This window comes from Pseudochaenichthys georgianus, chromosome 10 (assembly GCF_902827115.2).
Source record: "Pseudochaenichthys georgianus chromosome 10, fPseGeo1.2, whole genome shotgun sequence".
Lineage (NCBI taxonomy): Eukaryota > Metazoa > Chordata > Actinopteri > Perciformes > Channichthyidae > Pseudochaenichthys > Pseudochaenichthys georgianus.
The window spans coordinates 8,976,738-9,003,526 of NC_047512.1; the positions used below are offsets into that span (position 1 = coordinate 8,976,738).

The window sequence follows — 26,789 nt, forward strand, 5'->3', positions numbered from 1 at the left end:
TTCCATGGACAAAAAAAACTTCAAAAGGGGAAGCTCATATTACTATTCTTATAGTTATACTTAATATCAATTAGAAATGTGCTAAATGGTCACCGAAGCACATGTTGTGAAGAAGTGAGCTTAGTACAGTTTAGGCTGAGTCCACAAAAACCCAGCACTGCTAATTGAGACTTACCTCATTCACACCAACGCAACTCCAGTTCAAGCTCCGTGCTAGAGCTTTTCAGGTTCAGAACCGGTTCTTCGGTTTAGCTCCGGCTCTTTTCACACCGCCCAGAGCCCGACTGGTGCTGCGTCATTGCGTCATCGTTTGCGTCATGACGTAACTGTTTACGTGCCTGCTTCATAAAGCCAAACCGCGCAGAAACCCCTCACAGCTGACAACAACAACAACAATGGCCGATTGTGCTCCAGCTTCCTCTGCACCTCTTCGGAAGACCAGATTCCCAGTAGGTAGCTGGTCTCTTCAGTGGACCACTGCTGCTTGTTAAGTTTCTCCATCGTTGTGTACAAACTGGATACAACGCCGGCTTTTTGTTGTTGTTCAGGAGTTGATCCAGCCCCTGCCCCTGCCCCCGCCTCGACGTAAGCGTTACGCATGTGGTGCTTTTGCTCGGGCCGGACAATTTTTTGGTGCTTGAAACAAACCGGATTCCGGAGCTAAGAGGCTGCTCCGCTGCGGTGTGCTTTTCAAGCTCCAGCTCCGAACCGGCCCTGAAACACCGTTGGTGTGAATGAGGTATATGTGAACCTTGATCTGAGATATTTGTCAAATGCGAGCATCGACAATTGGAAAGCAAAAAAGTGGACTATGAGTTGAGAACATTGTGTCAACCCAGGACGGTTTATATGCATATCAGCTAATGATTGGCTCTGGTTGTCGTGGATACTGTGTGAAGTGTGTATCAGTGGAGAAGTACTTTTCTGCTGACCATAAAAGGACATTAACATTTACACCCAGCTAGCTTCTTTGACTCAGCATATGAGTGTTTACCTCAACCACTGATTATATGTTGGTCCCTAGAGCAGCCTAGCCTCTGAGAAATGTTTGTAGCACGTGAATAAAATTACAGTTTGACACAATCCATCCAGCTTTATGTAGCAGGTAGCATTATACTACAGACACTAATGGACACACACGCACACCCACAGTCTTCTACTCAGAGTATAAAGCAGATCCTTCCACTGACCGGCAGTAACGCTCTGATTATCACAATTCCTCCTGAGCCCTGCTTTTCATCCCACAGCGGGGTCAGCATTAGGTTAGGACTCTATTATCATCCATTAAGCCGCTGGAGTCATAGCTGGGAACCATAAAGTTGACTTCCTTTAAGGTCTGCTGCCTCAGATATAGCATACTCTAGAGCCTTTATTGATTTGGTCTTAACGCATGCAGCTTCACAAACAGGGACTACTTTGTCAAAACAGTCACCTGCCACTTTTTCAGCACCCATACAGATGTTTTTTTCAGTTTTAACTGCAAATCACTTCTTACTTTGACACATTTTTATGTTTCTGTCTTGCAGTGCATTGTCATCATGTTGGCCATCAGTAAGGAGGAGTAAACAGATCCAGGTCAGCTGGATCGTAAAGCATTTCTTCGGTGTCCAGAACATCGTTCTTGCTGATGGTTTTGTCAGGAATTGGGAATGTGTTCTGATGTATGGAGTAATCTACCACATTGGCAGCCTGCTCAGTCGTGTCTGCTGTTGACAGACTCACATTCACGCTGATAGAAGCTGTGAGAGAAAATGCTCCTTGAGCAAAATTCAAAATGGAATTGATGTGCACTGCATTTACTGAACAAACCTTTTGCAATTTGAAAACCAGGAAAATAGTAGAAGCTATAATGTTTCAGCAAATCATTAGAGGAATTGTAAAAGGTTGATCATTTTATTAACTGTGTTCCTTAATATTTAGCATATCCACCATACATTGAGCCATACATCTCCGAATAACCCAGCTTCCCCCACATTTATTTTTGGTGTCTGTCTACGCTGGGATCCTGAGTCGTGGCTGATCCTAAGTCCTGAGTCCTGGACTTCGAGTCATGGCTGAACCTGTCTCTGTGGTCCTGCCTGACTCTCATCATACTACTTCCCTGATGGCTCCCACAGGATTGTTGACATCCTCGCGGATTCATCTTCCTATTATACACACATGCATTTCCAAACATTTGGACTACCTATGTTGCAAATGTATTATCTTTTCAATTTACACACGGCATCTATTGCGCGTCTGTCCGTCCTGGGAGAGGGATCCCTCCTCTGTGGCTCTCCCTGAGGTTTCTCCCATGTTCTCCCATGTTCCCTTTAAACTGTGGGTTTTCTCCGGAAGTTTTTCCTTGTACGATGTGAGGGTCTAAGGACAGAGGGTGTCGTATTGTCATACTGATATTCTGTACACACTGTGAAGACCACTGAGACAAATGTAACATTTGTGATATTGGGCTATATAAATAAACATTGATTGATTGATTGACATCTATTCAGCAGATTTTCCAACAATTACTATCTGTATTTAAGGTCCATTAAACCCCCTTATTCTGGAGCTGTCCACCCTTTTATACAGCCTTTACCATAATATACAATATTCTCGGAATAACGAAAAATCTAAAGCTACTATAATCAATATTTATAGCAAGAATGTATTAAATGCCAATGCAAAAGGGGTTACTTTAAGTGAGTTATCTACGGAGAATAATACCTGTTACATGCAGCTTACCTCAGTTGTACTGCACGTCCAATAAAACAGTTAAAAACACAATGGAACAATCTCATATTTTGAAAAACAAATCATAGAATAGGTTGTTTTGTTTATCGTTATCTCACGCTGCCCATGTCTGTGTTCACAACATGTTTGGCAGATCCTTTTTCCACAGGCTAATCAAAAACACGACCTACATCTTGTATTACAAAGACATTCATCAGCTTTTCACTATTTATTTTAGACCTCCGTTGAAAGCATTTGTGAAGTGTCCATCACCTGAACATCCACCACATTTGTCACATCACTGGGTCGGATGGGTTGAGCTATACATAGAATTAAGTCAACACTTTGATATTAAAAAACGCCCACGACGCAGGAACCCAGTCAACTTCCCCCCCACACTTCTCCTCTCTGTGTCTCACTCATATAAGACACCTCATATAAGACACCTCACATAAGACACCGCTCTGAGCACTGTTGGCAGCTATTGTTCACTTATTTAACCAAATTGTCCAAAGGCTAGATATCCAGAATGGAGAAAGTGGGTGGAAGCAGAGAGCAATGAAATGATAACATTACAGGTAAATGGTTGTGACAGAAAAATTGCTTTTAACCAATCGTTTAAAGATAAAGCATATTGTGAATACAGCAATAATGCATTTGGAGCCATTTAACCCTCCTATTGTCTTTGTTCCCCCTTACTTTGGTGTTCACGGTCAAATGTGACCGGTCCTGTTTTAACTGCTATTACATTAACACAAACACCATTAATCATGACCACATTTAATTTAACACCGTTTCAAACTGTACACATTGTATCAGAGTACTGGTACACATGAACAACTGCAGTACAAAGAATAGACACTGAACATGTATTGCGTGTGCCAGGTGTGATCCATGTGGGGGGATGGGCACATAAGAGCGGGACATGTATCAAATTGTTCTGTGTGTGTGCGTGTGTGTGTGTTTGTGAGTGCCAGGTGTAATTCACATGGGGGGATTGGGCACATAAGGGGACGATGACACATCTAGAGAGTGTGTGTGTGTGTGTGTGTGTGTGTGTGTGTGTGTGTGTGTGTGTGTGTGTGTGTGTGTGTGTGTGTGTGTGTGTGTGTGTGTGTGTGTGTGTGTGTGTGTGTGTGTGTGTGTGTGTGTGTGTGTGTGTGTGTGTGTGTGTGTGTGTGTGTGTGTGTGTGTGTGTGTGTGTGCCAGGTGTGATTCACATGGGGGGATTGGGCACATAAGGGGGGGAACACATCTAGAGTGCGTGTGTGTGTGTGTGTGTGTGTGTGTGTGTGTGTGTGTGTGTGTGTGTGTGTGTGTGTGTGTGTGTGTGTGTGTGTGTGTGTGTGTGTGTGTGTGTGTGTGGGTGTGTGTGTGGGGGGGGGGGGGGGGCAGGAACACCATGGGTGTTACAAAGTTGACTTAATCATCCACAATGCAATGAAAGTGGTGATCAGCAATTGTATATGTTCAAATGTCTCCTGTGAAGGATATCATGAAGCCTTAATGCAATCGAATGTAAAACAAAAAAGTTATGATGATGAAAGTAGTAAATCAGTCAGATTTGACCCGAAGACAACAGGAGGGTTAAAGTAAACACAGTAAACCATATGTATTGTAGGTGGCAGATTCATCAATAGTCTGAAGAGTTTTTGAATAGTTTATGAATGTACTAGAACATTTTAACAGACAGAACAAACTGTGGGTTCAACACATTCTAGTTCAATTATTTTTTAGATTAAAAAGTTTGCAAAATAATCAGCCACTGCCAAATTCCTTCTAGTAAATCATTTAGCCTCTGGTTGCTCCAGGAAAAGATTACAACCTGTAGTTAAAAAGAATAACTGTGCAAAAATATGCTGGATTTGTCCATATTTACCCAATTATGCTTAAATGTTAAAGAATGTTTTAAATATGGGGTCTCATCTTTGTCACAAATTCCTCTTGTGAACATCAATTAAATGATTATGCACTGTCAACCTCCTATTCAGCACGACAGGGGGAGGGACATCAAAGACGTTTAATTGGCCAATTTGTCATATGATTGTTCGGGATCTGTGGCCCAGCAATCAGCACACACCTCTGATGGAATAATTGGCCATTTTAGGCACATAATGAACATGCAAATGAATATAGGATGCTTTGAAGTTGAGCAAGCTATAAATAAACCCATCGATCAAAGACACCACTTCTTTGTCTTTAAGTGTACCGACCCGCAGGGATTTTGGCTTTGCCGACATCGGATGAACTATGAACTGTTTATGTATATAAGGCATGGCATTTATTTCGTTTTTTTAAATGTGGAATTTCAGATGATCCTTTTGAAGAATTACATTTTCCCAAATTATCTTTTTTTTGCAATATTTAATTCAAACATTCATTTAAAAAAGAATATGCTCATGTTTTTAAATTAAAGCCAAGCGTGTTATATGTTTCAGGCCGCATGCAAAGTATTTGGATGTTTTATTCATAGAGCTTTTGTGAGAATTTCTTATGTGCTCAATGTGTGAAGAAATAGTGGTTATAGATAAAAGAGTTGGGATCTTTTGTTAAATATGTTTTCTTCCATTTTAACTTAGATATGTGTAATCTTTCCTTCAATTTGTCTAAGTCATGCTTATAAATAAGAACTCTAAACCAACGCAATTAACTACCACAACCTCATACACAATAAAGCAAACTGCAATTGCCCAAATAATCGTTTGTTGATACAGCTGGAGCTAATTGTTCGTATGAATAGGTTAAACCAAGCCTCTGGTGTTCACGCTGAACATTACTGAGGAACACATACAGATAATAAAAGATAGGGAGGCACACCACCCATAAACGCATACTGAATACATTAGAAGTCTTTTCATGGAAAAACCCTCAAGGGTTCTTTCTTGAAAAAAGGACTTTCATACATATTATTTATGGTTACACCCGAATACATGGCAGTCCTGGGACAAGTTTAATCAAAACTGTAACATAGTGTTGATAACACGGTGTGCGTTCATACTAACCAAATGGGAGGCTGTGGCTCAGTGGATAGTGAGTGTGGATAGGGTGCTGGACTTAGAATCAGGGGGTAGCAAGTTCAAGTCCCACTGCAGTCAGCATGTCGTTGTGTCCCTGGGCAAGACACTTCACCCCAAAGTGCTCCTGTGGGGATTGTCCACAGTACTGCATGTGTGTAAGTCGCTTTGGATAAAAGCGTCTATAAGTGACATGTCAGGTAAAAATCTCCCTATTAATTTCTGTTAGTTTTTCATTCAACTGAAAAATGTTTTTCAAATGACTTAATTGAACACACATCAGCAGATATCTGAGGATATACCTGGAATTGGTGTAAAGTTCACAGACACAAGAATAGATCCAGCACACTCAGCGAAGAGTCAACAGAACTAAATTAAATGCATGAAACAATGTGGAATAGATTTTCTAGCATACCGCATAGATCAATGCGTGGGAAGTATAAACAGCTTATAGTGTATTAGTGTGATTTAATCAGCCTGAGTGTCTGAACTACATGTTGCAATTAGACACAAATGAATACAAGCCTCACACAGTGATAAGGTTGCTAAGTTTCCTGTGTAGAAACTCCCTGAACAATTAGCGCAGGTCGATTCACTCCGTCAACAAATCAAAGCTGCTCTATAAAGAACTCTACCTACAAGTCGAAACTTCCATGAAAACTCAAAACAGATTTTAAAAAAAGAGAGAAATGTAGGAATCAAGGAACATGCCATTATCACAGATAAGAATAAAGCCCATTGGGTAGATTCAAGGGAAGGGCATGATGACTACTAAGCATCAAATTAAAGTATGGGAAGACATCGGTAACGACCCGTGTATCTCGTTATCACAGTGCAGTGCAGTATGGTTAATGACAGCTTTACATAATGTACGGGAAAAGGAAGAAGAGAGCGACATATAGTAGCATGAAAGAGAAAAGGGAATATTGTAGGAATATGTTGAATATAATAAGATATACCTGCACTGCACCAAACAGGTCAACAGGTTGTTCAAGGTTTCATTATCTTCCCCATTGTCATTCTCTAATTGTATTTATTCAGACACAAGCATGTCCTGCTAATCATGTACTGTTTGTGTTTGCAAACTTCCAAATGATGTTTTTCATCTCTGTTTAACACAAAGCATCAGTGGCACTAATGAAAGTACTAGAAACAGAAACAAAGATACACCCACAGTTTGTAAAAACTATCTTTTGAGAGGTTTGTAACCTTTTATGAGAAGCAGCAATTCATTTTCAAATCTCTATGTCTTTTTAAGAACATATTTTGTCGAGATGTCTTTTGAAAATACTTAGCCAGTGTAACGGGTAATTGGGTTTTTAATTTACCCAAACTGCACGTTTTCGAGGGAACTTACACAAACACGAGGATATTATTCAGACTCTACAGCTGGAATATGTTGGGTTCAAACTCAGGTGCTGAGAGGTGACAGTGCTAACCAATAGGAGCATTAGGCGCATTCACACTGCGGTACTTTTCCCACAAAGGTTCATGAGAACTCTTTAGTTCTCATGAACTAAGTACAGATCGCGTTCACACCGGAATAAGTCCCTGGGGGAGGATTAGGCAAATGAAGCCGCTGACGTCACTTCTTCTTCTGCTTTGGGTTTACTGGCAGGCCGCAAACCACTTCACGGCGTATACTGCCGCCCAAAGTCCCCGGCCGGAAGTCCCCGGAGTTGGGGACTGGCTTCAGTTGAAGTGTGAGGAATTGCAGTATCTCCTTCTCCTTGTTTCTGTTTGTTTGTCTATCTGTTTGTCTGTCTTCCTGGCTGGGCGTGGTTGACCTACTTTCCGTTTTCCGCCAACTCACCTCCGCTCCTGTTTCTCATCATCACTGATTACCACTACTCACCTGCTGCTGCTTAAAACTCCGGTTCGATCATCAGACTTCGCCAGTTCTTCGTATACTCACAGTGGTAAACTCCAGTTCCGGCTGACTAGTATTGCTAGTCTTTTTGTTTACTCTTCCAGTTGGATTTTTCATATACTAATCCTGTTCTGTTTTGTGCCTGTTCCAGATACTCCATATTCCATTCCGTCCTGCCTGCCACGTCCAGCCCAACCTCCGTCTCAGCCCTGCTCCACGTTCTTCCCACTCTGTTGAGAGTCTACTTTGTCTCCTGCCTGTTTTTTGAGGAACGTAAATAAATCTAGTTTTTTTGACACTACACCTAAGTCTCCGTCCCAAGTGTTCTTGCATAGCGGGTTCAAGTTTTGAGTCTCTTTACGAGGAGCGTAACAAGAAGCTGCTGGGACTCCCAGCAGCTTCTACTGAAGCCTTCCGAGTAAATCGCCAGAACGCCGACACCTCCTCATCTCCACCGCTCCCATGTTTTCTTTTGTGTTGCCATAAGTTAGTCTCTCTGCGTTTCTGCGCTAATGCTAATGCTAATAATGCTAATGCGAGGATAATAAAATGGCGGCTTCACAAAACATTTTGGGAGTTTTACGGGGCGTGGTTTGCAATCCGCCCAGCCAATCAGAAATATAGCTATTTTCTCACAAAAGAGCCGGTAAAAAGGTTCGGGAGTATAAAGGTTCGCATGAACTAATTTTAGTACCGGCTCTTTTTGGTGTGAACGCGATCATGAACTAAGTTCGCATGAACCTTTGTGGGAAAAGTACCGCAGTGTGAACGCGCCCAATGTGGCCGTGGCACCCAGTGTTAAAGGACCTGTCAACGTTGGAGTGACAGGAAGTGCCACATTTGTTTAACATGTTAATGGTATGCTAGATGCATTTACATTAGGATAATGGAGTTGTGCATTTTGGGCAAACAGGCTTTCAACAAAAAGAAGGTGAGCACCTAGAAAACTGAAATCTAATGTTGCTCTGAGGGCATCAACTTCTGACAGGGGAAGCTGTATACACCGATAACCAATGACTTGTGGCTAATTCAGGTGACATGTTGGGGGTTCAGCTGTCACATTGACCGGAGTCAGGGCTGTGAATAAACAAACTGAACCTGCAGCCTCTAAAAAATGAAGACACTGTAGCTTCTCATCCTTCTCGTACATCACAGTGGATAGCAGCTCCAGGCCGTGTCCTTCAGTAAACATTAACCGTCTTCATCATCTGCCGTGACTTTTCACCCTCGTTCTCTCTTTGAAACCCCATTGTAGAAAAGAGCTCCACATATCGTCTGCAGCTTAGCCCATGATTGCAGGTTTCAGCAATCTTGCTTTTTGATCCAAAAAACAAGGTAGACAAATACATCGGTTGGTGGCTGTAGGCCTGGGCGGAAAAGTGGAAATGTTGTTGTCATAAAGAACAACATAAGTGCGTAATAAACAGTGAGTGCCTTACTCGGGGAAAACAATGAGATTACAGGTTTTCAATTGTGTTCAAGTGTGAAGTTCTGATTCACCTTGACATAACATTTCACTCGCGTCATATCTTTCATTTCGGCACCTAATTGAATGTGTATTATTATTGGTTATTCGCTTTCCTTGTCGTCTCCTGCATGAGAGGAGCTATTCCTGCACGGCGAGACACAAAGAGTGATGAGACCATTGTGCTCTGAAATATCCCAGACCTATCAGTTTTCAGCAAATTGTCCAGCGCCACTCCCTACAGCGACAGCTATGTTTAACATATACACTGTTTTTCTACTGCATCTGTCTTCATCCAGTGATAATAGAAGAGGCTAACGGTGCCTTGCATTTAGTGATATGACTACCATTAGCAGAAGCCTGTGTCAGAGATAGAAAAGGACGAAAGATCAATGGAGGAATGAAATGACAACATCTGATTATAGGAGGCTCTGTTCTGTTAGTCAACGCCTTTCAATGATCAGTTTTTGTGATCGATTCGTCCAACAGAAAGAGATGTATGAATGCTCAGCGCCATTACTCAAGGGGAGAGACCTTTTCAATGGCTTCTATTACAACATGACAACGTGAGTCATAGAGACACCATTCATTCATGATCAAACAATTCATTCATTGCCTTCAAGCACTATATCAAGGACCAGGCCTTGCTTTGCTCTATTCACGGCATCCTGTAATACATCCATTCTCTTATCGTCCATTGAAGATGGCCAATGAATTAAGCTTATGCAAGCCGGGGATTTTCAGAGCCAAAAATATGATGTTCTATTACTGTAGCAACTCCATCTCTCAAATAATGGTTAGTATGTTGTCTTTTTCTTGACTGACAAGTTCACAAATACAATTATTTGGAGAATCAAACTTCCAAAAATATACAGTATCATATAAACTTGTTTTTGTATTGTGTCAAATGACATACACACAAGAGAGTGGCACAGTCTAGTGCTCCAATGTGTGTGTGTGTGTGTGTGTGTGTGTGTGTGTGTGTGTGTGTGTGTGTGTGTGTGTGTGTGTGTGTGTGTGTGTGTGTGTGTGTGTGTGTGTGTTTCTTCTTAGTTACATAAAAACCCAATCCTGCATCAACTGATCTGATACACAGCCGATGAGCTCATAATCTGGATAGATTGAACTGGAACATTAATCTCCTCAGACTTTGAGTGCGGCACAATTCAACAGGAACATCCAGCTGGTTGCCACAGCCGTCCGCCTGTATATCCCAAAGGGCATAACTAATTTGTCAAACAAGTAAATTGATGTGCTTCGACAATATAGAAAGGATTCCCTGTAAAAGTCACATTGATTTAGCTTAATAATACATTTAGTTTCATTGCATACTGGTGTCAGGTAAATCTCGTTTTGGCAGAAAATGCAGATTTAATTAGAGTCCTTGTACGTCATGATCTGCTCCGAGTCGACCAACACCCTGCAGCTGACAATGGTTTGGATGCCCTTGCAAACTTAATGATCCACAGGTCTAGATTTTAATGAGCAGCTTGTTCTCTGGCACTGCTGACGATGACGGTGCCAGGTCTCCACAGAGGTCGCAGCATCAGTGGCGCCACAGAGTCATTAGAAGAAAGCCAAAACGCACAGGAGGTTCAGAAGCCCTTTACTGTACACACGCTGATCTCGGTGGAACGCCTCCGGTGGGGAAAGACACACACATATCGCTCAGGTAGATGGTCTCTTGAGGCCAGAAGCTTGATGCTTCATGAGCATGTTTTTCTTGTTGGCGCCCAGGGGATTCGTACACAAAGAGTTTGCTCTACTGAGATTACAGAGAGGCAGCCGACAACAAAAGCACTGCGGTGCACCAAGCTCTACTTATAGACACAGCAATAATGATGTAATCAGGAGGATGTGCCTCGTTTGGTGCAAAATATAAATGTAACTGTGCTGTGCAGTAGTGAAATATACATGGTACACTGTTGCCCACATTACTCTCTACAACTATCACCAACACCCTAACCCTAAATATATGATGAAATTAATGTTAATCGCAGAACAAATATATTAACATTTAAATTAAATAGCTGTAATGAATGCCTGCTTGATACCTGCAATCACATACAAGGCCGAAACCAACCAGTTATTTTCCATAACATCTGAGCTAGTCCAATTACACGGGAGAAAGTAAAGATTACACTCTGTGACCGCTCAGGGGGAAAGTGAGGGACATGGCCCCATCAATGTCCACCCTCCATTGATTTTCCCTCTCAATGATTATTCAAAAGCAGAGAGGTTTTCCATCGGAGTCATTTCTCGCCCACAAAAGGGCTGAATCTTCGTCTAACCCCTATCTCTCTATTTCTGTCCATCACATCGCAACACCACACAATTATATTTCCCATATTAACCTGCAGCTATAGTAAACAGTTCAGACTCTGCAATGAGTACAGCAGCTGTGATTAAAGCCTTTAAATCCCAGCTGAAATAATATGTGTATTAATTGATTAATTAAACATGAATTAAAAAACAATTAGGCAACAACATTTTAAGGTAAAATGTCAACATCATGTACTTAAATGTGAAGAAGTACAGCTTTCCCCTGGTTGTAATGACATCAACATATTTCGTTTCTTTACTGTTGCTCTGAAAAGCCATTTGAAGATGTCACCTCTAAGGCGAGCCCTAATGAAGACTAGTCACGGTCTTTCTGATGTTTAAAACGACCAGCTGTTTAATCAGAAAGTCAATCAGCAGACTAACGGTAAAGTAAATTGCAGCCCTACAGAGATAACCGACTAATAGATGCCTCTCAGAGGCTCAGAGCCATGAGCAGCAGCATGCAGGTGAAATCATTAATGCAGCAAAGGTAGTCAACCAGCAGCAACAGCAGTGTAATTATGAAAGTGCTATTCTAGCTTCTACGATATTAATCACCTTTTGGCAGTAATTCTAATGTATTCTCAGCAACCCTTTCCTGAATGAAACCATAACTGTAATTAAAAACGGTATTATAGCACTACCCATCCCTTTAGGAAGTGAATGTAATACGCTTATGTATTACCTTTCAAGTACATCTTATGTGAGTTTTCTTTTACACATTATTTGAAACCTTGAATGGCGAGGTACTTCACGGTAGTGATCGGAAACTCTACATGAATGGTGCCCGTGTTTGTTTCTCTTTTACAGATATCTTTGCTTCTCTAAAGTGTCAAACCCAATGTTTCATGTGACTACATGTAGTTGGCAGGCTTTTTTATTTCATACAGGTATGATGTAATCTAACGCCAGTTTAGTGTTGAAGAAGATCCAGTGTAAAGCTTTGATCCACGTCTGCCAAAGTCCTGATGCAATGGGAAAATAAATGATGCAATGCAACCAAACAGCAAGCAGTAAATACAAATTGAGAATATCTGGGAAAGAAAGTTTAATGCGAGCGAAATGTCTGAATGTTTCCTAAATGTATGATTCCCCTATAATTGGATGTGCTGAATGTCGTGAAAACACTTGCCTGATGTGCCGTAACCTTAGCTCTGATTGTCTCCGCTCATGACAATTGCCTGTTGCAGAGATTGCTCACCTTCATGCACACATTTCCCCCGCAGATAGGACAGACTTTTGTGCACCACATAATTTACAATCAGATCCAATCCCGGTTAAGTTGCCATGCAGTGCGAGGGGTAACATGCAGGTCATATGCTCTCCCCAAGTGCTAATGAGAAGCTTCAGTCAACACATGGCTGTCATTTTGTATCCTGTCTATATGAGTTACAGAGAAGGTATGGCTGACAAGGCCTCTCCGTTTCCAGCTCACACCGACCCGCTGGGAACAGAACCAATAATGGCTCGGCTTCTTTGCATATGTGTGTCTGTCCAAAAGCAATCATTTCCAACCGCTATAAGTTTAATCTTGCCCAGGGGACTAATTGTCTGTCTATCAAATTAATATGAGGCAGAATCTTTTCAGTGATCATCAGATGCCCTGGACCTGTCGGCTGATGAAATGTGGTCTCATTAAGACATCACTAGTACATTAGCTAATGGTACAATATTAGTGGTTCTGCTAAAGGGGACATATTATAAAACATTTTTGGAAAAAGTATTTTTTTCAGAGCACATATATGTTGGTGTCTGAAGTGAACACTGACCCACAACCTGTGAGACAGCTTAGTTGGTTGGCTAGGTCAGCAAACATGCGTTGCAAACAACCGTTCAGATCTGGCAGATGTTCATATGTCACATGGAGACTCTTTAGAATATAATCCACCATCTGATTATAGCCACCAATGGATTGAAAAATACCACTGCAAGTTGTCTTGCTTGCGGCCTTAGTTGGTCGGCAGGCTAAAAGAGACAGGGGCGAACATAGAGATGTTAAGACTGGTGAATACAGGTATATAAAACCGTTTTTTGTTTTACTTTAAAAGCATGTAAACAGGTAAATGAAAATTGTAAAAAATAACCATTATAAATCAACGTTAAAGAACCCTTTCAAATTAGCATGGTAAAGGCATATCTTGAATCTTTAGCAATATCTTACATACCAAACAAATCTCATAGTGTGAAATGTGTATTGCCTTTAAACTTTTTTATTTTTTGCTGAATGCTGGAGGAGGTTAATCAGCAGTAGTGTAATGTTTTTAGATCTATTGCACACATATGGGCCTAAAATAAGTGAACTTGTACATCCATAATTAAAACCCGGTTTGCACTGATTGTGTGGCCCCTGGATGCTTTGTGGTGTGAAAGAGGTTGATGGACGTTGCATTAGCTTCTGTATATCCGACAACAAGGAAAGTATGAGGCAATTTGTGGCAATCGGCAGAGCATTAGTGGAACCAGCATGTCATCCATCTACTGTAGCATTGACAGTTGTTTGTATGGCATTGTTTACTGAATTTAACAGCCAAAGTGTTTCACGTACTGGACAAGAGGAAGACCTTGCTGCTGTAATGAGAAGCCTTCCATGCAGTACATGTGTCAACAACCGAGGGCCAGATATACTGATGATATCGGTGCTGTTGTTTAGGCCAACATCTGATCCGAAGCACATGTACCCATCACCTTTATATGGTAAGCAAAACACAGGCGAGTCCAGGAAAGACGACACTACTAGAGTTGATCGATTCAGCCTTGATACCAACCTTTGGATCTGCAACGCATTGCACTTCTTGACACGTAAGAAGATAATTACTGATGGACTTGTCTTTGGTTTTGCATGTATTTGGTAAAAAGACTATCAAACAAATAGGAAATGTACCTCGACATAAGGTCAGGGGACAGTAAAGGTTCATTCAAGTACAATTCATGATAATGGATAATGTACCAAAATTGCTTTTTTCTTTGAAAGCAGTGTTGCCAAAATATAGGCCAGGCGATTCAAAGTGAGTATGCTTCATCTCCCAGGAACTCACTGTCCGCACAAAATGTAATGACATGTTGAACCTAGTTGTTGAGATGTTACAGTCAGGGCCAACGTAGAGAACAAACTAACCGACTGACAGACCTGCTCGTGTGACTGTAAAGTAATTACTGCTGCTTTGCCAGTGGCATGACCTTCTACTAAATGTAATTGAAATCTGTTAAGTAGATATCCTGGTCACTAACAGACTAACAGACAGAGGCAGACATGAGGCCCAAGCATAAGCTCCTCAGTGGTAAAAATGAATATTTAACTGAGGGAAATTAATTCCTATGCTGCGATATCTCCATATTGCAAGGTAAAGTGAGCCTATTACCTGGAGGACAAATAATCAAATGACATATTTAACATGGCGCTGAGGGTACTTTACCCACTAATAACACCTGAATCATAATTACATCTAGATGTGGTCGTAAGCTCCATTACATTTGCTCAATTATATATTTCCTCTGATTGCCACGGCGCCTTTTGTAGCAACAAAGAACCAAGTCCCCAGTGGCTTTGTAATATTTTCTGTTTACCTGTACAGGGATTTTTAAAGCTGGACAACATTTCTAGATTTTATTGTTTTAAATATATTTGAAAATGCCTGAAAGAAAACAATTCCTTTAGCAGACAGGCCCACGTGTCTTCTCCCTGGAGCTTTCAACCAATGAAAAATTGATTCGATTTCAGTCACAGTTTGAAGAAAAAAACTTCTGGATTGAGCGAGGGAGGAGATGAGAGAAAAAAGAGGTTTTTTCTTTTTCTTTCGGCTCCTGTTGATCTGATATTGATCGCTTGACATTGGTCAAATATCCCACTCTGCATTGCGGGGAAATGCTGATTGAATGTAGAGGAGGAGGGGTTTAGGTGGGGGGCACTCTGACAGGATAGGGGACATGAGAGAGGCTGATTAGGAGTGTCACCCACCCTGGGATCTTTTTCTGTGAGTGGGATGAAACAGATGCTTTGATTGTTAGCATTGGCTCACCGACACTGTTTCTGCAGGCTGCTCTTTATTCATGCCAAGTCATGAGGCTGCTGTTTTTAGTTGTTTTGAATGTTGGCTAAATTGAACATTTCCGTGGCGAGAAAGAGTGTACTTGGTGAGACGGATGTGCTCTTTGTTTGTTTTGGCTTTAAAATCTGAGGAGGTTGCCCCCGGAGAAAAAAAAACCTCTGTTGGAAGGACCGTAGAAACTTTCATCAGCTAAAGGCTACAGATCCAAAGCCATTCCCGGCCTTGAAAGAAGTTTATGTTTACAAAGGGAATAAGTTTACTAAGGAACCATGTCGAATACATTCAAAAATAATAATAATAATATATAATATTTTTATAGCGCCTTTCAGGAAACCCAAGGTCGCTTTACAAGTCGGGTAGGGGGGGGGGGGGAGTAGGGGAAAAAAGGCAGACAGGTTAAGGGGGTTGGGGAGGGAAGTAGTGGAAAAATAAACCTATTACACTAACTATACAGTGGGGAAAGCCTTGGTAAAATGGTGCGTTTTGAGGGCTTTTTTGAAAATGTCCAGGGTTGGGGCGCTGCGGATATCGGGGGGGAGAGAGTTCCAGAGGGTGGGGGATGCCACACTGAAGGCTCTGTCACCAAAAGTCCGCAACCTGGTGCGGGGGGTGGAGAGGAGATCCTGTCCAGATGATCTTAGCTTCCGGGATGGAGTGTGGTAGCGGAGAAGGTCAGACAGGTATTGGGGGGCGAGGGCATGGAGGGATTTGTAAATCAGAAGAAGGAGTTTATAGGTGATACGGTGCTTGACTGGGAGCCAGTGGAGGTGGATCAGGGTGGGGGTGAGTGAGCACCCTGGCAGCCGAGTTCTGCACATACTGGAGCCTGTCCAGGGCTTTACTGGGAACCCCGAACAGGACTCCGTTGCAGTAATCCAACCGGGAGGAGACGAATGCATGAATGAGGGTCTCGGCCACGGAATCAGAGAGTGATGGTCGTAGACGGGAGATGTTCCTGAGGTGATAGAAGGCAGACTTAGTGACGGATTTGATGTGTGACTGAAATGAGAGAGTGGAGTCAAGGATGACACCCAGGTTACGGACTTCGGGAGACGGGGAGATGGAACAGCCGTCAATGTGGAGGAGGAGATCCCCAACCTTCCGGAGCAGTGCTTTGGGGGCCACAACCATGAGCTCAGTCTTCTTACTGTTGAGTTTGAGTAGATTTGCTGTCATCCAGGTTTTTATGGCATGGAGACAGTTGACCAAAGACTGTGGAGGGAGCTGGGCGGATGGTGAGGTGCTGAGATAGAGCTGAGTGTCGTCAGCGTAGCAGTGGAAATTGAGACCGAATTGACGTATGATCTGGCCAAGGGGGGAGCATGTAAATGGTGAAAAGTAGGGGACCAAGCACGGAGCCTTGGGGGACACCATGGTTGACTGGGGCCAAGGGGGAGGATGAGCCGCTGATGCTAACAAACTGAGACCTGGTTGATAGATAGGACTGAAACCATAACAGAGCTGTGCCAGTGATGCCAAGGTTGTCAGAGAGGCATTTCAGGAGGACTGTATGAGAAACAGTGTCAAAAGCAGCAGAGAGGTCGAGGAGGATGAGAATACTGATTTGTCCGGAGTCAGCAGCGAGAAGGAGGTCATTAGTGATCTTGAGGAGGGCGGTCTCTGTGCTGTGATGTGCTCTGTAGGCTGACTGTAGGGGTTTCAGGGGTTTAGCACTGCGTGCTAATAGAACCGTCCTGAGGGCAGCAGAGCGGAAATGGTGGAAATCCAAACACCGTGACGACCTCCTAACCTATCAGGCTCTCCTCTCCTCTTTCTCTGCTTCCATCTCTCAGACAAAAAGCACTTTCTTTCAAGATAAGATCCAACCTTCCTATTCCAATCCTAAAAAACTATTTTCCATCTTCTCCACCCTCTTGGACCCCCCCAAAGCCCCTTCCCCCTCCTCCCTTCTGTCAAGCGTCTTTGTTAACCACTTTGAAAAAAGGTTTACGACATTCGCTCTTCTTTTTCTGACTCACCCCTACTCACCGCCGGATCACCTGAGCCACCTTCAACCGGCACACTAACCTCCTTTTCCCCTCTCTCTCCAAGTGAGGTTCTTACCCTCATTACCTCTGCCCGCCCCACCACCTGTCCTCTGGACCCTATCCCTTCAAACCTCCTTCAGACTATCGCTCCTGATATTCTACCGTTTCTCACCCATTTCATCAACACTTCTCTAACTTCTGGTCACTTTCCAAACAGTCTCAAGGAGGCGAGAGTAAACCCTCTCCTGAAGAAACCCACTCTCAACCCGTCTGATGTTATAAACTACAGGCCTGTCTCTCTCCTCCCGTTCCTGTCTAAAACACTTGAACGCGCTGTCTTTAAACAACTCTCCCGTTATTTCCATCAGAACAACCTTCTGGATCCGCACCAGTCTGGTTTCAAGGCAGGTCACTCCACAGAAACTGCTCTCATTGCTGTCACTGAGGAACTGCACACTGCTAAAGCAGCCTCCCTCTCCTCTGTCCTCATCCTGTTGGACATGTCTGCTGCATTCGACACGGTGAACCATCAGATCCTCCTTCGCACCCTCCAAGAACTTGGAGTTTCAGGCTCTGCACTTTCCCTCCTCACCTCATACCTCAAAGACCGCACCTACAGGGTTACTTGGAGAGGGTCTGAGTCCGACCCTTGTCAATTAACTACAGGGGTCCCTCAGGGCTCTGTTCTTGGTCCTCTCCTCTTCTCCCTGTACACAAACTCGCTCGGATCTGTCATTAGCCCGCATGGTTTTTCATACCACTGCTACGCTGACGACACCCAATTAATTCTGTCCTTTCCCCGCTCAGAGACCCAGGTCGTCGCACGCATCTCTGCTTGTTTAGCTGACATCTCTCAGTGGATGTCCGCTCATCATCTCAAGCTCAACCTTGACAAAACTGAAGTGCTTTTCCTTCCGGGAAAAGATTGTCCCTCTCTTGACCTAACTATCAACATCGGCCCCTCTGTTGTTTCCCCGACCCAGACTGCAAGGAATCTGGGTGTTATCCTAGATAACAACCTGTCGTTTACTGCAAACATCGCTGCTACAACCCGCTGCTGCAGATACACGCTTTTCAACATCAGGAAGATACGCCCACAGCTGACCCAGAAATCGACGCAGGTTCTGGTCCAGGCTCTCGTCACCTCACGCCTAGACTACTGCAACTCCCTCCTGGCTGGTCTACCTGCATGTGCCATCCGACCTCTGCAGCTCATCCAGAATGCAGCGGCTCGTCTGGTCTTCAACCTTCCAAAATTTTCCCACACCACGCCGCTCCTCCGCTCCCTCCACTGGCTTCCGGTAACTGCTAGAATCCACTTCAAGACACTGGTACTTGCGTACCATGCTGCGAATGGATCTGGCCCTTCCTACATCCAGGACATGGTTAAACCGTACACCCCAGCACGTGCTCTACGTTCTGCATCAGCCAAACGGCTCGCTGCACCCTCGCTGCGAGGGGGACCCAAGTTCCCATCAGCAAAAACACGTGGGTTTGCTATCCTGGCTCCAAAATGGTGGAATGAGCTCCCCATTGAAATCAGGACCGCAGAAAGCTTACACACCTTCCGGCGCAGACTGAAAACTCATCTCTTTCGACTCCACTTCGAGCGATAGAATGACTAACAAAGAACTGCTAACAGAGCACTTATATACTAATAAAGGACTGGCTTAGCCAGTTGAGCAGCACTTGAAACGATTGGCTCTTTGAAACCTGATGTTCTTATATGATTCTGTTTTCCTCAAGGTTGTGTCTTCCTGGTCGAATGTACTTATTGTAAGTCGCTTTGGATAAAAGCGTCAGCTAAATGCAATGTAATGTAATGTAATGTAATGTTTCAGAGATTCATTCAATGGCTCATGAATATTATGAATACGCCGTCTGTGAGTACTTTGCAGCCGTAAACCTCTTTGTCCTGAATGTGTGTGTCAGGGTCTCTTACTTCAGCGACACCTTGGGTTCACCAAAGGGAGAGTAGCCTTGTTTCGATGGACTGGGAATAATTGGCCTGTTTATACAATCAATGGTAGAGAGAAGGCAACCTTCTCTGGGGAAATATGAACTCTACAGCACCACCACCTCCTCCCGACTCTAAACCCAGCTGTGAATTTCACATGGAGCTACATCACTGGTTTTATATTGTGTCTGTTGTTCTTTATGTTGCATCCCCCATGAATTTTATACACTATTGGTTTTGTCAATATTTCATAACATTGATTCTACACATTCCTGGCAGTGCTAGCTACACAGGATGTTTGTGATATACTTGTATGTGCTCTTGTGTATTTGATGTATTGTATGTGCTTATATTTTGACATTTAGTATCTACAGTAGATACAAGATGTATCTATTTCAGAGTGGCATTTTGTTGCAGAAAACACATGAGATCTGCATCAAAGGTCAAAATGTATGTGTGAATTTGTTTCACTTCTGCTGTTCAACAGTTTAGTTAATTTGCTAACTATCTTAAGCTAATGGGTAGGGCAATACCACTTAAAGGTGGGGTAGGTAAGTTTGAGAAACCGGCTCGAGATCGCTAGAATTTGAAAATACACAACCGGAGAAAATCTGCCACTTCCTTACAGAGCCCCTCCTCCAACACACACGAACGCGCACATGACCAATGAGGGCACGAGATAAGTTTGTGCCCCGATGGAAGGCTGACAGGCAGGTAGGCCATCCAATCCGTTTAGCCGGCCCGGCTAAACGGATTGGATGGTTGTACTACTTGATGGTTGTACTTTTTACAGTATTACGGCTTCTACAGATGACATTTTTTTATGGATTTTTTGTCAAAGCACTTAAGATATTCATTGCTATCGGGATGTTAAGAGCATTCCATGGAATATAATAAAAACTGTATCTCGAGCCGGTTTCTGAAACTTACCTACCCCACCTTTAAGATAAATGCATTTAACTAAAAACACCTCTATAATCTCATTCAATAACAGGTGTGGATTGATATCATGTTTGATCAATCCACACCAAAACACAAGTGTGAAAATGACGGGTACAGAGTGTATTGTAATTTCGTATTTTTTTGTTGATGCCGATACTAAATTAAGTTTTTTCCAACTGGTTGACTATCATCTATTCAATTTAGCAAGCGTAGTGATCAAAGTATTGTTCTCGATATGCCATTCAGGTCATGGGTAGGATTTTCTTAGAGCCAAAATAGAGACTTTTACTCTTTTACCAACCAAGTAGCATTGGATTATCAGGGCACTTTTTAATGTTTTTGCTTAATAGTCAAGAATCTGGTTGCAGCGGGCCAGCCGTCAAGATGACTCAGATGTTTCAGTTTGAGGGTGTCAAAACGTACCGATAGTGAAGATAGTTTTAAACAGAATGATGTTTAAAAATGTAAGAATGTAAACATACAATCTTTGTTGAAAGGAGAGCAAGTTAACGCTTGCTGTTGGAGGCTGCTTTATTATGTTATGGTCAAACACTCTACCTCTTAAAGGTGGGATATGTCATTTATTTCAGAAACACTTTAAACAATGAATACATTAAATGCTTTGACAATAAATACATTAAAAAAATGTCATCTGTGGAAGCCGTGGCGCTGTAAAAAGCATGACCAATCATTTTAGCCAGCCCAATGATTGGATGGCCTACCTGCCTGTCAGCCTTCCGCCTCTTGCACACACTTATCTCGTGCCCTGATTGGTCATGTGCGCGTTCGTGTGTGTTGGAGGAGGGGCTCTGTGAGGAAGTCTGAAGGAAGAGGCAGATTTTCTCCGGTTGTGTAATTTCAAATTTCTCGAGCTGATTTCTCCAAAATGACATACCCCACCTTTAACAGTCGTAATTTGACTGTAACTAATTTGCAAATATGAACAAAATAAAGACGAAATTGATTTATACTTTTTCAAATGTCCTATTAATATTGCTATATATATGGTGAGAGCCCAATTTCAGTCAGTCCTCTTCTTTGACGATGAAAGAAAGACCTAATTTCCCTATTTCTTTCGATCATAAGTAACCTAGATGCAGTCTTGTGTCACTGTGGTCAGACATGGCACTAAGAATGCCCAAGGCCGAGCATGTATGTCCCATGGAGGGACAAACTGTTTGGATCAAAGTATCCCTGACCTGATAAGCAGTATGTTTTGTAGGTCATTCCCCTTCCTTCCAGTAAAAATATGCCACCTTCAAATGTGAAGTTGTCAAAATCCCCAAACCATATGTGGGTGTTATTTTCCAAATATTTTTAGAACCTGTCAAAGCGGGAAGCAAACTCTATTGAATAAAATCCCGCAGGTTTCAGGGCCAACAGGACCTAATAAACATTGCAAAGGGTACGGAGCAAGATGTACAGTATTCACTGGACCGCACACATCCTCCATTAGAGAAAGGTCACATGAGCTCTTACTTTTGTAGAAGCATTCCTCGCTGTGCATGATGGTAATCCTGTGTCCTTGGAGACAGGAGGCCCGGTGGAGCTCACAATGGTTCTGGTACAGCTTTCCATCTGAGCCGCACACGGGTTTATAGTGCGGTTTACAATGATCCAAGCACTTGCACTCCCCTTGGCCAGTCTCATGGTTAGCCACGCAGTGACGCCCCAAGCCACAGTACTTGTGTTCACATGGACTTGGATTTACATTGTGTCCCATAAAACCTGTGAAAAACACACAGAAAGAAAGCACAAGTTACGTTGTTGTCTGAACACAGACCATTAGTGAAAGATGTGTATCTAGAACAGATGGAGCACAATTTAGTGAAAGTTACAATTCTGCATTGCAAACAAGAATAAAACATTGCTTTATTTGCCTTTCCTTATTCCTAAGTATATGCTGCATGTATTTGTTGTCTTATGTTGTGATGTTTTTTTGTTTTGATGGCACCTTTTGAAAGGGAGAAGCATTTCTTTCTCTCATTGTACATGTATAATGACATTAAACGATTATATTCTATTCCTGTCTTTTCCAAACAAATATTATCATCATCTATACAAAAATGTAATACACTTGTGACACGTTTTACTTTTAGATTAATTCATTGAAAAAGTTGCAGTTCAATTTATTTACTTATCAATGAAAATAATTTGTCGTGTACATATTAAATATCACATAACAAGTCTACTCATGGATCATATGTTCTGAAAATCCAAATGTTTAAAAAAAGCAACATTTATTTTTCTATAGCATGCTAGAGGTGTTAAGAATGATACACATATAAATATGAAACGGCAGCATTTCCATGAGCTACAGCAAAGAGCAGTGCCCTACAAAATGTAGACGAGGCTATAGTATGTTACAGTGGCCAGATTGCCCCACAGTTACCTCTCCACCTCCTCTCCACCTCTTACATTCATCAATAATACCATCCCCCTTGCTGGGAGTGTGACTTCAAGTGAATAACTCTCCACAGTGAATGACTAAAAGGGGAGAGAATGATTTGGGTTTTGCAGTAAGGAATACTTTCTCATCCAAAGTGACGCTGAAATGGTGAAGGCTAAAACAGTATCAAGTATTCAATTGATCCAAGGGCTGAGCGTTGACATGAAAATAAATGGGGAGAGTGTCCTTGAGCAAGACCCTTATTCCCAGGCTGCTGCTGGGGAGAAGTAGACCCTGACCCCTGACTACACTCTAAAACAAATGCCATGGCTCAACAAAGAAAATCAACGCAACAGTTTGCATCGATGTTTATTGAGTTAAGACAACTTCTAATGAAATTGTCTTAAAGTTATTTGAGTTACTGTAGGGGAGAAGGCTTTTCCTCTACAATCAGAGGTGTTTTTAATTACCACTTACTTAATAATTGGTAGCATAAACACAAGTTTTGAAGTTGATTACTTGTTCCAACTTGTTTTACCACATGATTTAAAAGGAATTTTAAGTTGTATGTACTTAATTGCCATCATTGTGAAAACACGTTTTTAAGTTGACAACCATTTATAAATGAAGTTGCTCCAAATATATTGTATTCAATAGTTTTTTTTCTTAGCTTTTTCATGTTTTTGCCTTTAAAGAAAGAAATTAATTGATACCACAACAAATATATTAGGCAATTCACTTTTATTTTGAACTGCAGTTGTTTATTTCAACACATGATGTTTCAATCAGGAGAGAATTCATTTTGTTTGAACATTTATTGACACATGCTGCTGACTGCAGGAGAGAGGAGAACCATTTTATAGTTTGGCTGCAGCACGTTGATTGGCTGCTGGAGATTGAGGTGAAATGTAATAGGTTAAAGAGAACGCCTGTGATGAGCTGATTATATGCAGCTGCGGAGTGGATGTACACCCACTCTTCCTGAAAGAACTTGCGCTGAGCTTCATTTCAATCTTGAAAAAAAAGATAACACAAATTTAAATTGCCCCACAAATAATAAATAAACACATTAGCCGTATTACCATGGGACATGGGGACACAGCAAATACATGCTGCCATCACATCGAAGTTAGAGGCCTTTGCAGATTTAAAACCAGTGCCAAATCTGTAAAATCTGTTCACATTCATTTGTTTCCCTCGACCACGATGGTTGCCATCATATGGTCAGATCCTGGGTGGACCGATCGGTCACTGATGAAGGCGATATTCATGTCCTTTCGAAGCACATTAAATAATAGGTTAGCGCATAAGAGATAATGAATTAGGTAATTGCACACTCTTTAAACTGTCACTCTTAGCTAATTCAGAGACATTATTACCAGCTGCTAAAGCAACGCTGGTATTGTTTTCACCTATTGAGTCTGCATGTGTGTGTCGTCATGGCAATGTGGTCCTGAAGACACACAGAGGTGCTTTTGAGTACTTTGCCTAGTGTAAACTTTAAATGCATGTGGACAGATTTTGTCAATCACAACCGTGCACATTTTAGTGTAACTTCTCATCTTTTTTGCAGGTTCCATACAATATGTGAACTGGTTAAGTGAAGAGCAGAAGCCACTTTTCAAATTTCACACAATCCTTTTCCCATGCCATTGCTGTCAACACCTATCCATGCTGAACGTTGCTAAGATACTATTGATGGGGGTGAGGCCAAAAGTGCAATATGCTTCAAAATGTAACTGACAGAGAGCAGTGCTTTTGTCCTGTGGATTTTATGTTATTTCAATATTTTTAATTACTTCGCTAAACTCCTTGAAAAGGTCCTCTTCCCTTTCTCCAAGGTACACGACAAGGCAGCGGATGGCTATAGTTCTCTGCATACTTCAATTGTATTGTGCTATTTTTTAAAAAGGAAAAAAAGAGAAATGACCTAAATGAATATATTCTGAATGGGAACAACTTGATTTCAATGACAACTCTAAATAACGATCCTACCTCAAGAAGCATGTCCTTGATCTGCTTCACCGAGATTCATTTTTAATAAAAAACGATATCACAATAGTAACCAAAGTATTTTTACTCTCACAGTAGCCTCTACTACTTTGTACCCTCTCACAGAACTATTCACAGTTCAAAGGCTGCTAAGTTTGCCTGTACAGTGCAACTACAAGGCCATCTACTGTATTTGAATGACTAAAGATGACACTCACCTTAAAATGTCCTTTGTATATTTCTATTTGTCTTAACTGTGGGAACTTGTCCAGGCATGTTAAGTGGGAGTGGACTTGAAGTTATCAAGCCAATTGCATTACTTACTACAACTTGAATTTAGTTTTAAGTCAATTATCGCACAAATCAGAGTTCAAATTACACACACTATTAAGTTGATGTAATTACCAACATTATTACGTCAACACAACTTATAAATTAATGTTTGCAACTTAAAATGTTTATATAAATCAATTATCTCACATTGTTATCTTGCAACCATGCATTTAATTAAGTGGAGGTGAAAGGTCGCCTCTATTCGTTTTTAGAGTGTACTTTGAGGAGAGACGGCGGCGAGAAAAGGAGAATTTCCCTTTGGGGGTTAGAGGAGAAGCAAGTAAAAAAATAAAGGGGATAAATAACAGAGCAGCTTGAATGGTGCTTTAGACCAGGGGGGTCCAAACCTTTTTCTCCGAGGGCCACATACGGAAAAATATACGATCTGGCTGGGCCGCTCACTAGAGGTGACGTATATCGCCTTATCAGTTAAGTTATAAGTTGGAAAAATCAATCGAATGTAGGTAAATGATGCTTAACAGCCGACATCACAGCTCTCCAAAGGGTTGAATTTATTTTATTGACAATATTTTGTTATAATAAGAGGAAATATGAAGGCTAGATTTCAAGGGAGTTATGTAGATACATTATTGGGTTTTTTTCTTATCAATTTAGATTTGTTAGAAAAAAAAAAATTCTACTTTAATTAACTGAATTTATTTGTAAAATGGGCTTATTAACACATGAAAGCTGTGTCATATATTTGTACATATATATTTAAGAAGTATAATATAAGACAAGCACAAGTATCATATATGGGCCATATTTCATATGACTTTTTTTATTAGCCGAGGGCCGATTCGAAATGGCCCACGGGCCGCATTTGGCCCCCGGGCCGTAGTTTGGACACCCCTGCTTTAGACAGAACCTGTAGACACTACAGCATTATAAAGACATGTGGATGTGCTGCAGGATTGTGAGGATGACTTCATTCATAAATGGTTTTATGAGATCGAGATTTTCCTTTAAGAAATGAGTTATTTTCTCTGAGGGAAGGATTCTGTTGTGGTTAGCCATGTTAACCTGCATGAACACTAATGTGTCTTGACAGGCCACAGATCAGTCTGTACTGTAACTCATGAACCACATCTAATATATTGGCTTCCTAAAAGCAGCGTGCTCACTTGTAGATTGCCCTTTGGAATATTCCTCAAGAGAAGGGTATGAGGAGGGAAAAACAACAACTCAACCACCATCAGAGTGGAAACCTCTCAAGGCTGCGCTGCTACATACAGTTATGGATTTAAGGGACGACTGAAAATACATAATATATTAAGAAATATTAGTATGGGTTTGTCCACGGCTCATTCTATTTGTGTAGAGGTCACTATTTCTACATTTCTTTCTACAATTAAAGAAAAAGTGTTTAAACTCACATCCTCACACGCAGACCACTCCTCACTTCAACAGTGCTTCTGAATGAAAGCTCTGACAAGTGAACATGTATATCAGGGTGTCAAATGTTGCGAAATAGTTTGCCTCTCTAACCTGTTTTAATTGTTTGGAAATGTATGTCCAGAGACAACCTGTGCAACCAGTGCCATGGACGTATAAAGGGATAGCTCAGAACAATTGTATTTGCAAAATATTATAATAAAAATATCTGTTTTCCTTTACGTATGCACCCCTGAAACCTCAAGCAAGATTATTGTTATGATGATTACGTCGAGGAGAACCACAACATGGTTAACTTGAGAAAGAGAACAAAGTCATAATACATGTATGGATCATGTTATCAGAAAACGAGCCTTTGCATATG

At 41.7% G+C, this 26,789-nt stretch overlaps 1 protein-coding gene across 1 annotated transcript in view; it reads right to left on the bottom strand.

Annotated features, from left to right (window-relative positions):
- The window catches only part of fstl5 (follistatin-like 5), a 191,333-nt gene that overhangs the window by 105,583 nt on the left and 58,961 nt on the right, over positions 1 to 26,789 (bottom strand). Inside the window, exon 4 of the mRNA XM_034092166.2 lies at positions 21,796 to 22,044. Coding sequence (XP_033948057.1) covers positions 21,796 to 22,044 — 249 coding nt within the window. The remainder of the gene's footprint in view (positions 1 to 21,795; positions 22,045 to 26,789) is intronic.